The sequence below is a fragment of the Solanum verrucosum genome, unplaced genomic scaffold (assembly GCF_900185275.1).
Source record: "Solanum verrucosum unplaced genomic scaffold, falcon-dt-bn FXZP01000118.1, whole genome shotgun sequence".
Classification (NCBI taxonomy): Eukaryota; Viridiplantae; Streptophyta; class Magnoliopsida; order Solanales; family Solanaceae; genus Solanum; species Solanum verrucosum.
This window is the reverse complement of record NW_026020568.1, coordinates 1,451,962-1,468,144: the sequence shown is the minus strand read 5'-3', so window position 1 is coordinate 1,468,144 and position 16,183 is coordinate 1,451,962. Positions and strand designations below refer to the sequence as shown.

At 32.9% G+C, this 16,183-nt stretch overlaps 1 protein-coding gene across 1 annotated transcript; it reads right to left on the bottom strand.

Annotated features, from left to right (window-relative positions):
- Positions 1 to 7,529: 7,529 nt before the first annotated feature.
- Positions 7,530 to 11,940, bottom strand: LOC125810602 (SNF2 domain-containing protein CLASSY 4-like). The gene is made up of 4 exons (XM_049490071.1): positions 11,742 to 11,940; positions 11,500 to 11,708; positions 10,558 to 11,451; positions 7,530 to 9,365 (listed from the first exon to the last, which is right to left on the bottom strand). Exons 1-4 carry the CDS (start codon positions 11,938 to 11,940, stop codon positions 7,530 to 7,532), a joined length of 3,138 nt encoding a protein of 1,045 aa, XP_049346028.1.
- Positions 11,941 to 16,183: the final 4,243 nt, after the last annotated feature.

Here is a 16,183-nt window from a genome sequence, read left to right as displayed (position 1 = left end):
ACAAACGGTTCACATATACCCCTACCGTTACAAAATGAGCTCACATATACCCTTCATTTAACGGAAGTGAAAAAAATAGTTTTAAATTTATATCTTTGACTTTTAAATTTTTTTAAATCATTAAGGGATGGTATATATGATTCTTATAGCAAAGTTTAAGGTATTATTTAATCTTTTTCGTAAATAAATTATTTTTGACTTCTTTGATTATCATTATTTGGGTTTCTTATTCTTATTTTATTTTTTTCTTTCATTCCTTAGTGTAAAGAAAAAAAAAAATTGAACTATTTTTTTGTGGCTATATTATAATTTAAAACTATTTTTTTGTCTATATTATAATTAATTTTTGTATTTGAAGAAAAAAATTTGGTCATCTATATAAGTTTTACAAGAATATTAGTGAAACATAAATAAATGTGACCATCAAAATAATAAATCTAAATTAGTCATTGAAACAAAAAAAAGTCAAAAAAAAGATTTGAGGAAGGATTAAATATATCCATATGTGATTATAATATTATTTTTTAAAAAGAAAAAAACACTAAAATTAATTTTTCCATTTCCGTTAGGGTATGTGTGAGTCATTTGTATATAAATAGGAGTATATATGAACACTTTCATAACGAGGGATATATCAGCTCTAAATGACAAAGTTGAGGGATATATTAGACTCTTTTCCCTTTAAGGTAAGTATAGGAGAAAGAGGAAAGGGATTGGCTTTGTTTTTTTGTATATTATGGGGCTAATAACCGAGTTTTTGAAGCGATTGTTTGTGTGGATAAAGGAATAAGTTTTATCACAAACCTGTACTTTCTTTGACGCTATTTAAGGCATAATAAGACTACCCACATACAACATTTTGAAATATTTTATGTTGTTAATTATCATGATTATAGTATTTTTACGATAGATTCACTTCAAGAATCAATGGAATTTTTTGTATTTTTTTAAAACATATTTTATGTTGTCAATTATTATGATTTATAGTATTTTTACGCAATTTTTAAATATAAAAAAAATAAGACAAATAAATTAAAATGGACCCAATATATGTTATTTTTGTTGTCTCAATTTATGTGACACAAATGAAATTTGGAGAGTCATCCAAATTTTCATATATTTTTAAAAATGTTTGAAGTTATTAATTATTGTGATTTATAATATTTTTATGTAACTTTGAAATAATGTACATTACTGGTCACTTTGTCCTAATTTATGTGATATGGATAAAATTACAAAATTAACCCTTTTAAAATGAAAGACATTTTAAGTTGTTAATTATTATTATTTATAGCACTTTTTGGTAATATTAAAATGACATGTGTTATTTTTTCTGTCCCAATATATGTGAGCCTGATATAATTCTGAGAGTCAACCTATGTTATTATATAGCTTTTAAATATTTTAAATTGGTAATTATTGTAATTTTTAATGCTTTTTAAGTCATTTGTAAATGATATATGTTGCTTCTTTGATTGAGACTTTTCCATTTGTCAGATATATATATATATATATATACATATCGTTCTATGCACGGGCCCAATAATATAAATGGTATGTTTTGGGGCTAATAACTGAGTTTTTGAAGCAATTGTTTGCGTGGATAAATGAATAAGTTTTTTTATCACAAACCTGTACTTTCTTGACGCTATTTAAGGCATAATAAGACTACCCACATGCAACATTTTTGAAATATTTTATGTTGTCAATTATCATGATTTATACTCCCTCCATCCCATTTTATGTGAGGTAGTTTGACTCGGCACGAAATTTAAGAAAGAATGGAAGACTTTTAAAACTTGTGGTCCAAAATGAATGATAGAAATTTGTGTGGCTGTAAATCATTTCATTAAGGATAAAATAGACATTTTATAGTGAAATTGTTACTTAATATGGAAATGTGTCATTCTTTGTAGGACTGACTAAAAAGGAAAGTAAGTCATATAAATTGGGACAGAGGGAGTAGTATTTTTACGATAGATTCACTTGAAGAATCAGTGGAATTTTTTGTATATTTTTTCAAAACATATTTTATGTTGTCAATTATCATGATTTATAGTATTTTTACGCAATTTTAAAATATAAAAAAAATAAAAAAATAAGACAAATAAATTAAAATGGACCCAATATATGTTATTTTTGTTGTCTCAATTTATGTGACACAAATGAAATTTGGAGAGTCATCCAAATTTTCATATTTTTTTTAAAAATGTTTGAAGTTATTAATTATTGTGATTTATAATATTTTTATGTAACTTTGAAATAATGTACATTACTGGTCACTTTGTCCTAATTTATGTGATATGGATAAAATTACAAAATTAACCCTTTTAAAATGTCTTTCAGATATTTTTAAGTTGTTGATTATTATTATTTATAATACTTTTTTGGTAATATTAAAATGATATGTGTTATTTTTTCTATCCGATTAAATGTGAGCCTGATAGAATTCTGAGAGTCAACCTATTTTATTATATAGCTTTTAAATATTTTAAAGCTTTTTAAGTCATTTGTAAATGATATATGTTGCTTCCTTGATTGAGACTTTCCATTTGTGAGATATATATATATATATATATACATATTCTATATTATTTTAAAAGGGAGTTTATGCCCAAGTTCTACTATATAATAAATATAATATATAATATTCAAGAAAGTCCCAATCTTTAATATTATATATTATACTTGGGCCTAAACTCGCTTTTATAATAAAAAAAATAAGTAGAAAAAAAATATAATAAAAATAAAATAAAATAAAAATAAATAAATAAATAAATATATATATATATATATATATATACATATTCTATATTATTTTAAAAGGGAGTTTATGCCCAAGTTCTACTAAATAATAAATATAATATAATATTCAAGAAAATCTCAATCTTGAATATTATATATTATACTTGGGTATAAAATAGAATTTTTAAAAGTCCCACAAGTATAATATATAATATTCAAGATTGGGAAAAGTCCAATCTTGAATGTTATATATTATACTTGGACCGAAACTCTCTTTTATAATATAGTAGAATTTTATATTTATGTTCCACTTCGATGATTGGATTGCTAGACCTAATATTCATATTTTTTGTGATTTAATTGAGAAAATGAGCAACTTTAGTTAACCATATGATTAAGTGTAGAACTACTACTAATTTTGTGAACCAATAATACAAGTAACTAAATCAAAAGTATTATAACAGTATATTAAGTCTAGTGAGAAAATGTAACATCTCGCAATTTGAAATAGCTAGGAAGAAGCTAAGAATTTGAAATAATCGTTTTTGGAAATAGTGACAAATCTGGAATATTGTTAAGTTAGGAAAAGTGAGTTTTTTGGTCAACTTCAAACGGTCATAACTCCTAGCTCAGGATGAGTTAGGTGTACTTCCAGGTATGGTTGGAATGATCTTTCCAACGCTGCCAATTTTGCACCATTCCGAGTTCGTATGAGTAAGTTATGCCTTTTGGAAGTTGGGCTGTTGGATTAAGAAAAGTCTAATCCGGGTTTGGAAGGGTAATTTAGTCTTTTCCTTACCTAATTACTCTAATTCGTTCTTAGGAGATTTATTGGGGTAAAACCAGATTTTGGTCAGTTTAGAAAAATTAGAATTTTCACGCTAGTGCTTGGAGAAAAGAGAAAAGAGAAGAAAGGACAAGAGAGCCAAGATCGTCGAAGTTTGGCTTGTGGAATTCGTCGGGGAGAAGAGAGCCAAGACTGATATGGGGATGCGAGTTCATATTAATTCAAGTCTCCATAAACCATGTAGTCATCATGGGTATTAATGGGTCATACTTTTTAGATGATCACATAAGTTAAGCTAGTGGATCCACTAAGTTAAGCGTTTTATGTGACGGCAAAGTATAGAACAATTCTGACACCGTGGGCAAGACGTTGTATCACCACTTAGGCTCATAATGGTGGTTGTCAGTTAGAGAATCTCCCACAGAAACTATATTATTTTATTATATGAGTAAAGTTGAGTTTGTTACTGCATTCCTTTAACGAACTAAGTTGCTTTTACTATTATAAAGCCTTTTCATATATTGCATGTGTTCATTGCTTTATTTTGAGTTAAGTTATTCATGAGTTGAGAAGAGCCAAGGTAAGTGTTTCTTTCAGAATCTTTTCAAGCCTATGTATTGTTTAGCATTCCAACTCGCATACTCATACATTCAATGTACTGATTCCAGTTGGCCTGCATCGTCTTATGATGCATACGCAGGTAACCAGGATCAGCATTCAGCGCCTCGTTGATCCAACTTGAGCACTCAAAGTCTGTGGTGAGCCTCCTTGCATTCGGAGGAGTCCTTTATTTGCTTTCTAGTTTAGTTTATTAGTTCTTTAGTCTTCTCATTTTATCTTATGTTAAGACTTGGGTTGCCATTTTGGCCAAGTTGAATGTTTAGTCCTTTTAACATTCTAACTTATATTATTAAGCTATTTGAGAAAGTTATTTTGATCATTGAAATCATGCTTAGAGTCTTCCATTGAGTTAAGTAAGCCAGGTCAAGGGTTCGCTTGGGGCTAACAATGGTTCTCGAGTGTCAGTCCCGCCTAGGGTGTAGACTCGGGGAGTGACAGAAAATCCAACTTCACCAATTCAAGAAGGCTCGTAAGAAGGCAAAAGTCTAGGCAAGAGAAAAGAACAAGAAAAAAAAAATATTTGGTCAACCATGATGATATCATGAAAAACTCACCTAGGTTGGTCAATGGACCTTGTAATGACAAGACCATCACAAGAAGGCCAACATGGCCATGCCCCGAGGATTCTTATCAATAGCGAGTTATAAGGGCTCTCTAACAATAAATAAATAAGAAACAAACAAAAAATAGAGTTAGTGCAACATGCAATTTTTGAACTTTGAAGGCAAAAATGAACCCTACTAATTGAGGTATGTGGTTTATAATAATTTGAAGTAGTTACAATTCATTCATATTTGTCCTAATCCTGAACTCTACCTTTTCCTAAAATTCACAATTCTCCTCTAAATCTATCAAAGTGATAAAAGTTATAATTAAACTTCAAAAAAAGTATCTAATACTTGTAAATCATTTATTGCGTACAAATGTATATAATTATGTATGTACGAATTTTTGACACGTACATTGTATATCTGTCCCCTGCAAATAGTATATACAATATGAATTATATATAAATTAAAGTGCAGTAAGTAACATAAATTTAAAATAAAAAATAAAATATGAAATCAATAAACGTTTAATTGATGAGCAACAAATAATTAGATATTATCCAGACCTACAAAGTTAAACAACTAACACACATTCTTAAACAACTAACACATACATTCTTATAAATTATATTCTTGATTTATGTTCCACTTTAATGATCCTGTTGCCTATCATGACCAAACACTATTACTTTTTTTTTTTTTGTGATTTTAACAAAACGTATGATTTAAGCATAAAGTGTGTAGAACTCTTATTTATTTTGTGATGCAATAATCCAAGTAACTAAATTAAAATGGTGATTGTAACACTAAATTAACTCTAGATAGCAAATATTGAATGTGATAACTACACTAAATAATAAGCGTTACAGTCAAATAAAAAATCAACTGGTGTGCTCTCCATTCACAACTTATATATACATCTACAATAAGGTAAAAGGTCTTGCTAAAAGTATTGGGTGCAAATATTATATGATTCACTCTAATTTTCTCGTAAAATACTTATATTGACTTTTTTCGAAAGGTATATAAAATTATTGATAAAGAGCACTTTACCCTAAATGGGATTCTACACTATACGAATTAAGATTAGTCGGACTCTAATGTAGATACGGAAGAAGAAACCAAAAAAGAATTTTTCCAAAGGATGAGCTACATAGCTAATCAAACTGAGGCTTCTGCTGCATATACTTACTTTAATGAAGATATTAGCAATGAGCTTACTGGTAATAACTTAGATTTTTACCAACTAGAATTAACATTATTTCCATAAACTAACTAAAACAATAATAGCTAATCATGACATTGTAAGATGTTAAGTAGTTACTATCCATTCAAATTATGAGAAGTTAATTTTTTATATCATCAAAATCACAATATATGATGTGAAGTGTATACATAAATAGACATGAAGCAATGTTTTTGCAGTTACAAGAACATCCTGTGGGTGATGAAAACTCCTAATCTTATCTGCATTCTTCATGTGAATCTGCATCAAACTACCTGAAACCAGAAGGAAAGGAATAAGTAAAAGATAAAAATGTCACAAAAAATAAGATCTTTCTTGTCTAAAAACGTGGTATTTGTGATATTTTTTTTTCAGTATAAAAAGTTCCGTTGCAATATAGTAGTGTTAATGAAACTTATAGCAGTAATAATTTGGTTAAGTGGTTTAAAGCTATGGAGGAGGAAATTGCTATGTGCTAGAATGAAATCAAACATGGAAGCTCGTGACAAATCCAAAGGATGTCAAACCTATTTCTACTAAATTGGTCTACAAGATAAAGCATCACACAGATGGATCAATTGAAGGGTACAAGTCTTGTAGCTTGGGGTTTTTCTCAGCATTATGCATATGGACTAGACTACGATGAAACGTTTAGTTCAGTGGCAAGAGTCCTACTTGCATTTGCAGCTAGTAAGAATTGGAACCTGTGAAAAAATGCATTTCTGCATGAATAGTTGGATATAATGAGATCTACAATGTCAAGATCACCCTGAGCATGTGTGTAAGCTTCAAAAGGCACTCTATGGATTAAATCATGGTATGGTAATGAAGTATTTGCATCAGCCAATGAAGTATTCAATTCCATTGTATTGTGACAACCAGTGTTTCACGCTAGGACTAAGCATGTGGAGGTACATTACCATATTCTTCGTGAAAAAGTTCTTGAAGAAGAAAAGGAAATAGTGCAGGTCAAAACAGAAAATCAAGTTGCCGATATATTAACAAAACGCTCGACCAGCAGTTAGCTTGGAAACTTTTGTCGTTCTAGGCGTCATTAAAAGGAAAGAAGCAAGAGTTGAGGGAGAGTGTTAAAACACCTACTCCAGCTCCTTGTATTTAATTTTTTCCTGTTGCTTAGTCAATTACTTAGTCAGTTACTTGTTCCTCAGAATATAATACCACTATTATTCTTAGTTCCCAGTGGAAGTTATTCCTATTGTTATGCTTAGGTTTATTGTGTTAGTAACCAAGTATGATGACTGTATAAAAGGCCATCATTTACCTTGAATGTTTGCAACTCCCAAGTTAATTCATTAGCATATGAAAAGCTTCACAGATTGTTGTGTCTTGGGTATTCAACAAATACATCATTTAGAATCTTCAGAAAAATGCTTAGTGATGGTATGATAATGTACCTGTAATGAAGAATGGCTTCAAAATTCCTCTAACAGGTGTTTTCACAACCCAAAAAATGCTCCAACTGATCTGATAAGAAAGAGATAAAGCATTTGAGCTATTTTTCAAAGACAGGCAGTAAACAAAATACACTAAAAATGTCTGATTGCTTCATGTACCAGCAAACCAGAAGAAAGCACATACTAACCTAACTGCTTGGTTTTGGAGATTGGTAAGAAGAATCAAGGCCTGTAGTAGGCGGCACCACACGTGGTGCACGAGAGAGCTTCTCAAAAATATGACGGAGGCCCTCATGCTCAACCATGGATTCTAGTATGTTATCCTCTGACACAGAACATGAAGGATCCATCTTGGCTTCATGATTCCTAGACAAAAGAACATCTGAATGGTACTTTTTTCTCGTCTGCTGTTCAATCTTGTCAACCTCCCATTTTGATGTTACTGGACAGTAAACATGCACAAATTTGGTCTGCCCATTCCTGTAAGCTCGACTGATGGCTTGCTGTTCTACTGAGGGATTCCAGAGAACATCAAGCAAAACCACTCTTGAGGCCCCTATCAGACTTATTCCTTCTGAACAGGCTTTTATGGATGCAAGAAGCACTTTTACATCACTCTTAGGGTCATTAAGAGAATTTATAGATATCTGCCGCTGCTTCACATCAAGTTTCCCATCCATATAAAGAATCTCCCGACCTAAAGTCCAGCCAAAGAGAGAATTGAGTTGCTCCTTGATCAGGTTTAGAGGATCAAGTAACTGGCTAAATATTATAACCCTCTCCTTCCGCCCACCGCAAAGTCTGATAAGCTCAATAACAAATTTCATTTTTACTCCGGTATCTGGATCCAACCGACAGCCTCTTTCTGTTAGCTGACTTTCTAAGTCAGAGAACTCCTTCCTCTTGGCCACTAATGAAGGATGAACAGAAATAAGAGACAGCAGATTTTGTTCATAAAAGGAGCATGGATTCTCTGGAATCCTTCTAAGCAACTCCTTCTGCAAATCTGTGGGTTTCAAGTGAATTACAGTGTCCCTTATACCCGGAAGGCTTACCTTCTTTACATTTTCACTACACTTATGGACAAGTGGTGAAATAATATCCCTAAGCTCTTCCAATGCTCGGGCATTCTTGTCAATGGAACTGCTAAGAGAAGCCCATTTCTGCTCCAAATCTGCAGCAAACTTTGGACTGACTACACAGAGAGTGTTGTATAACTCCTTGATGTTATTCTGGAAAGGAGTTCCAGACAAAACTATGCGCTTCTCTGTTTCAACCTTTTTCAAAGCTTTCCAGACAAGGCTTTGCTCATTCCGAGCAGTGTGCCCTTCTTCAAGGACCAGAAGACCAGGATATTTAAGAAGGATTTCTCTAATTGGTTTAGCGTAACCGTCTCCATCATCTCCAGTAAGAATCCTGAACAAGTCATAGCTGATCCCCAAAACACTCTTACCTTTAACCCATGATCCCAGCTTCACCATTCGTATAAGGTGTGGATTTCTCTTTCCCTCATGGGATAAACAGCGAAAGACACTCACAGTAGCTTCATCTTCCTGTAAAGAGAAATCTTTGCTGTTCAAGTTGTGGAAGGGGATGTCCACCTCCCATTTCTGGAACTCAGCTTCCCAGTTAAGCAGCAAACTGGAAGGAGCTATGATTACAGGTCGAGAATTTGGAAACAGCTTCAAATATGACTGAAGAAATACTATGGTGAGACGGGTTTTCCCGGTGCCAGGTGGATGTGAGATTATGCATCCTCCTTTGCTATCAGATAGGGGCTGTCTCAGCCTTTCGAGATTTATATCTCCAGCAACGTTTTTCCACATAAACTCAAATCCACCACGTTGATGAGGATACATTGTTGATTTGGCACTTGGGGGAACTAAATCCCACACAGTTCCTTCTTCATTAATCATAGAATCTTGGACTGCAGAAGAATCAGAAAATCTGAAGCCACCAACATCCAAGAGTGATGGCGACTGTCCTAAATGTTTTCTTTCATACCTCCCTCGAGTTCTCTGAGCCTGCAGATGACAGAAGTTTATGAATTTAAGAGTCAAGCAAAAATAAATTGGAGAGCCAGTTTATAAGATCAAATATAAGGATAGCATGTTGAAGGAAGTAACATATACTAGAGGAGTAAATTAGTAAATTCACTAGTTAGTTACTGGGAGCAAATCCAATGACAAACTCAAGTAACTATAAAGTTCGCTATGTACAGCAGACAGGTGAAAGTGATTCCCAAATATAGTTCAGGAAAGGAGGCTTCTCATGCTGAGTGTTCACCGAGGGCACAACCAGCGTTTGACTATGGTATCAACACAAATGTGAATGATCAGCGTAAAAAGCAGGCAGCATGGAGCAAGTTCAAACCCAACTAAGTCATGTTGAGGCTAGTCCTTTCACACAAGAGCAGTATAATCACATAGTGCAGCTGCTGACACAACACACTCCTCAGATCAACAATGATCCTACCTCTTAACACATCTGCAAATGTGACAGGTATGATTGCCCCTATGGCTATGATAGTCTATCACAATCCTGATTAGATTGCAGAAAAAAGGGCAACAAACCATATGGCTTCAGACTTGAATTTGCTAAATAAATCCTCAATTAATAAACTGAGCAATCCAAAGAAAGTGTAACTGCCTAATGGAGATGTGGCACAGGTTACACACACTGGATCAAGTACTATATCTGATGAGAGTACTATATCCAATGTGTTGTATATCCCACAGGTTAAGTTGAATTTACTTTCGATTTCAAAACTAACAAGTGAGTTGCGATGCTTTGTTTCCTTCATTCCTGACTTCTTTGTTTTTCAGGATCTCTTCACTGGGAAGGTGAAGGAGATTGGTAAAGAGGACAATGGGCTATATTGGCTACTGTGTCAAGCTGCAGGAAAACCTATTAGCTTAGCTGCTCAAGAATCTAATGGTGTATCAAACATCAAACTGGAACATTAGTCTTTGGCACAAAAGACTAGGACACACTTCTACTTCAGTGCTTAGTAAACTGTTTGCTACTGATATCAATACTATTAGAAGTAAAATAATAGACTGTGTAGTATGTCCTTTTGCTAAACAGTGTAGATTACCTTTTCAATCTAGTAGCATAAAAAGTAGCAGTTGTTTTGAATTGATTCATGTAGAACTTGAAATTGTGTTCCTAATTTTAAAAGAAAAAGTGCTTCACGGGACAAACTCGTATACTTACAAAAGAAGGGAAGATGTACTTGATCTCCAAATGCACATAGGAACAAACTTTACAGAGGAGTCCAATTTGTTCATCTAGAACAAGTTGGTGGTTCCCCATCTGACAGTTAGTTAAATCTCCACTCTGCATCGGCGAAACGGATGGATTTGTAAAGCCAATATCTGACTCTAAGAGACACATCTGCATTTCAGCAAAAAGATTTTCAACTTCCTTTTCCCATTCTTCTTTCTCAGGGGGAGGAGGTTCATCCTCGTCTTCAAACCGAAATACTAAAGGAAGTGTTTCCTTGACAGGAACCTGTTCCTTCTCTTCAAAAGGAGTAAGTTTATCATGATCATCAACATTTATGATAGAATCAACAACAAACTTCATAAATTCAGAATCTTCAAGAATCTTCTTTCCAGTCCTCCTATCCTTTCGAACAACATCCTTTTGAACAACATTCTTCACCGAGTCATCAACTGCGCAATCCTCTTCAGATTTAGACTCCTCGCTATCAGACCCCGAGTCATCAAACTCCTCCTCCTCATCAGTAAGAAGAATTGGGCTACTACTATCATTTCGATTGTTTAACTTCTTCTTTTTGGACATAGAAAGTGAACGCGCACGAAGAACATATGCTCCACCTTTCTTCTGCTTTTCACTCTCAACAACAAGCTCAGGTACTAACCCCTCATTCGACTCTTTTTCTCCTTCTTCATTCGTTTCATCTTCTGATTCCGTATCATCAAAATCACCTATTACATCATCATATTGGCTAGAATCCGACTGAGACTCAGACTCAGAAGATGAGGTGCTATCAGTATACACTTCCACCGATTTCACCGGTGTCCTACCACACATGCTTGAGGTAGATGAAACAACCTCCTGATCTTTTGCATTCAACATATTACTCTTTAAGCCCGTATTCGACCACCATCTTGAACCTGATTCATTATTTACACCCTCCTCCTCTTCAATGATAACAACATCATCAGAATCATCCTCCGAATCATCCGTATCATCATCATCAGAATCATCCTCCGAATCATCCATAACATCATCATCAGGTATTTCCTCGACGAAAATCCGTTCCATGATAGACTCACAAGTTCCTGGACTGAACTTCCCATTATCCACTTTCTTTTTCCCTTTTCTTAATTTTCTTGCATCTTCTGACCATTTTCCCATTTTTCTCCTATCACCTTCAGAAACTGCCATTTTTCTTTTCCTCCCACAACTCACACCCTCTTTTCCAATATTCACAGAACAAGTCGAAGAAGACGGAGTAAGATTACCATTTTGACAAGACCTGTTCCTTTTCTCAGTAAAATCAACACAATATTTCAAAAACTGTTGTCTAGTTCTCTTCTGTTTTGGACCAGAGCCATCCCCTGAGTCCATCTTTCAGCACCTGAGTTCAAAAAAGACACAATTTTCTTGATCAAAAATCAAAATGCTCAAAAGAGAAGAGTCACATGCATAATAAACACATTCTTCACAAGAAACACTAACCTGAATAAAGAGGAAAAAAAACCAGAGGTTTGAATTCTTGAAACTGTAAGAAAACAGGAGTAACAGGGTCAGGGGGACTGAAGACTTCGAAACTTTTGAATGTTTAGCTGACTGAGAACACCCTTTTATGGAAGATTATTACTTGCGTGAGACAGAGGGTGTTTTTTTGGTTTTGCTAAGGAAGAGAAACCAGAAAAGAGAGGGAAAATATATATATCTATCTCCTCCTCCGTCTCGATTTATATGACATAGTTTGACTAGATATGAAATTGAAGAATTTAAGTTAGTTTGACTAGATCCAAAATTTAAGAATAAAAGATTTTTAAAATTTATGTCTAAATTATGGACTATAAATCTATCTCATTGAAAATGTATAGATATTCATGCCGTTCCAATTTATATAAGTTAGTTTGACTAGATACAAAATTTAAGAATAAAACATTTTAAAAATTTATGTCTAAATTATGGACTAGAAATCTATCTCATTAAAAATGTATAGATATTCATGCCGTTCCAATTAATATAAGTTAGTTTTACTAGATACACAATTTAAGAATAAAAGTTTTTTAAAATTTATGTCTAAATTATGTCATCACTGTTTATGTGACTATAAATCTATCTCATTAAAAAGGTATAGATACTCTATTTTAATTTAAATAAGTTAGTTTGACTGGAAACAAAATGTAAGCATAAAAGATTTTTGAAATCTATGATGTATATTACATTAGTAATGTTTGTGCGGTTATAAATTATCTAGGTATAGAATTGTGTTTGTTTTAATGTGAATTAAAAAAAAAGTGAGTCGTATAAATTATTAGAGTGGTAAGTATTTAAAAGAGAGTTAAATATTGAAACGGACTATCATTTAAGGTAGGGAAAATGGCCTGATATACCCCTCAACCTTGCCATTTGGAGTTGATATGTCTCTTGTTATGAAAGTGACTCATATATACCCTTACCGTTATACAAACGGCTCATATATACCCCTACCGTTACAAAATGAGCTCACACATACCCTTCATTTAACGGAAGTGAAAAAAATAGTTTTAAATTTATATCTTTGACTTTTAAATTTTTTTAAATCATTAAGGGATGGTATATATGATTCTTATAGCAAAGTTTAAGGTATTTTTTAATCTTTTTCGTAAATAAATTATTTTTGACTTCTTTGATTATCGTTATTTGGGTTTCTTATTCTTATTTTATTTTTTTTCTTTCATTCCTTAGTGTAAAGAAAAAAAAATTGAACTATTTTTTTGTCTATATTGTAATTTAATTTTTGTATTTGAAGAAAAAAATTTGGTCATCTATATAAGTTTTACAAGAATATTAGTGAAACATAAATAAATGTGACCATCAAAATAATAAATCTAAATTAGTCATTGAAACAAAAAAAAAGGTTTGAGGAAGGATTAAATATATCCATACGGGATTATATTATTTTTTTTAAAAAAAGAAAAAAACACTAAAATTAATTTTTTCCATTTCCGTTAGAAGAAAAGGGTATATGTGAGTCATTTGTATATAAGTAGGAGTATATATGAACCACTTTCATAACGAGGGATATATCAGCTCTAAATGACAAAATTGAGGGGTATATTAGACCCTTTTCCCTTTAAGGTAAGTACAGGAGAAAGAGGACAGGGATTGGCTTTGTTTTTTTGTTAGTTATAATGGAACATTTATTGTTTTTACAACTGTAAATTTTAAAAAAATAATAATGGGAGGTGAATTTATCAAACTAATTAGTAATTAAAGGATAATCATATTTGGTAAGTTACAGAGTAGCTAAATCATTTTTGGCAGGTTATAAAACAGTCATACAAACCATTTTGGGTATATTAACAACGAAACTATTTAAAAAAAAAAAAAACTCAACTCAGATATGTGATAGCTTTTTCACGTGTGTTGCATGTGTGCCATGCAAATAGTATATAAAGTATGAATTATATTAAAATTAAAGTGTAATGAATAATATCAAATTTAATGTGGAAAAAATACAATCTAAAATTAATGTACAATTAATTGTTGAGCCACAAGTGATTAGATATTCTCTCGATCTTCAAATTTGAACAATTAACTAACACTTTCTTATAAATAGTATTTTCTATTTATGTTCCACTTCGTTGATCGGATTGCTAGACCAAATATTCATATTTTTTGTGATTTAATTGAGAAAATGAGCAACTTTAGTTAACCATATGATTAAGTGTAGAACTACTACTAATTTTGTGAACCAATAATCCAAGTAACTAAATGAAAAGTATTATAACAATATATTAAGTCTAGTGAGAAAATGTAACATCTCGCAATTTGAAATAGCTAGGAAGAAGCTAAGAACTTGAAATAATCGTTTTTGGAAATAGTGACAAATCTGGAATATTGTTAAGTTAGGAAAAGTGAGTTTTTTGGTCAACTTCAAACGACCATAACTCCCAGCTCACGATGAGTTAGGTGTACTTCCAAGTATGGTTGGAATGATCTTTCCAACGCCGCCGATTTTGCACCATTCCGAGTTCGTATGAGTAAGTTATGCCCTTTGGAAGGTGGGCTGTTGGATTAAGAAATGTCTAATCCGGGTTTGGAAGGGTAATTTAGTCTTTTCCTTACCTAATTACTCTAATTCGTTCTTAGGAGATTTATTGGGGTAAAACTAGATTTTGGTCAATTTAGAAAAATTAGAATTTTCACGCTAGGGCTTGGAGAAAAGAGAAAAGAGAAGAAAGGAGAAGAGAGCCAAGATCGTCGAAGTCTGGCTTGTGGAATTCGTCGGGGGTGATCCTACAAGGTATGTGAGATCACATAGTGTTAGGTTAGTTCACCCACACGCCAATCTTGTTTCAATTCATCAAATTTAGGTTATTTGAATGCAAAGAAAGTGAGTTCTTGAAGAACATTGTTGAAAATTCATTGAGTTCTTGATGGTTGTGTTGTTGAAAGTCTCTAGTTGATTTGATTCGTGTTTTTGGGTGAATTTTCGAGTTAAAATCTGTTGTATGTTGAGGGTAATATGATCCTAAGTGTTTGGGGAAAGAACCATTGAGGTTTAGAGTTGAAAAACGGAGAAGAAAAATCGTCAAAAACCTAGGGAAGGGGGGGTGAGGCGTCGCACCAGCCAGCGCGCCCCAAAAGGGACTTTGAAGTTCACCCCTTGGGGCGACACGCCAGCCAGCGCGCCCCAGCAGGTCCTCTGAAGTTTGAGGGCTGGCGCCTCTCAGAGCGTTAGGGACGCCAGTTCTCCCCATTCGTTTCCCCCCTTTTAGTACTTGTTCCTTAGCAATGTACCTATGTTTTCTAGTTGATTCCAACACTCTAAGGTACATATAAACATCATGAAATCATCCATAAATGTGAGATCATGAACCTTGAATCCATAATCCAATTCAAGGAAAGTTAGGATCAATGTTAAGAGAAGTTAAGAGTCAAGTCTAGAAGTTAAGAAGCAAGTCAAAGCTAAGTTCTAAGGTTTTCAAGAGTCTTTAACAAACCTTTTAACTTTGTTTTAAGACTAAAGTTTCAAGATAAGCAAAGAGTAAAAAGTTGAGTTCATTTCTCAAAAAACTATTAGGGAACTAAGTATTCCCAAAGAGTTTATAAATGTTTTTCACATTTGAGCAAGAAAAGGGAACGTCGATTCCAAGAGAGCTTTTAAGCTAAGTTTTGAGTAATTATCTCAAACCAAAGAAAAAAGTTTGTTTTTAAAACATATGAGCTAAGTATATTTTTGGGAGTAGTATTGAGCACCAATATAGGGATGCGAGTTCATATTAACTCAAGTCTCCATAAACCATGTAGTCATCATGGGTATTAATGTGTCATACTTTTTAGATGATCACATAAGTTAAGCTAGTGGATCCACTAAGTTAAGCGTTCTATGTGACGACAAAGTATAGGACAATTCTGGCAGCGTGGGCAAGACGTTGTATCACCACTTAGGCTCATAATGGTGGTTGTCGGTTAGATAATCTCCCACAAAAACTATATTATTTTATTATATGAGTAAAGTTGAGTTTGTTACTGCATTCCTTTAACAAACTAAGTTGCTCTTACTGTTTATAAAGCTCTTTCATATATTACATGTGCTCATTGCTTTATTTTGAGTTAAGTTATTCATGAGTTGAGAAGAGCCAAG

Bases quoted from the DNA above. Each gene is read 5' to 3' on its own strand.
- LOC125810602 (XM_049490071.1), bottom strand. From the start codon at position 11,940: ATGGACTCAGGGGATGGCTCTGGTCCAAAACAGAAGAGAACTAGACAA. The intron at 11,709-11,741 runs GTGATAGGAGAA...AATGGTCAGAAG, and splicing joins AAAAATGGCAGTTTCTGAAG to ATGCAAGAAAATTAAGAAAA. The intron at 11,452-11,499 runs GTAAATAATGAA...ACGGGCTTAAAG, and splicing joins TCATTGAAGAGGAGGAGGGT to AGTAATATGTTGAATGCAAA.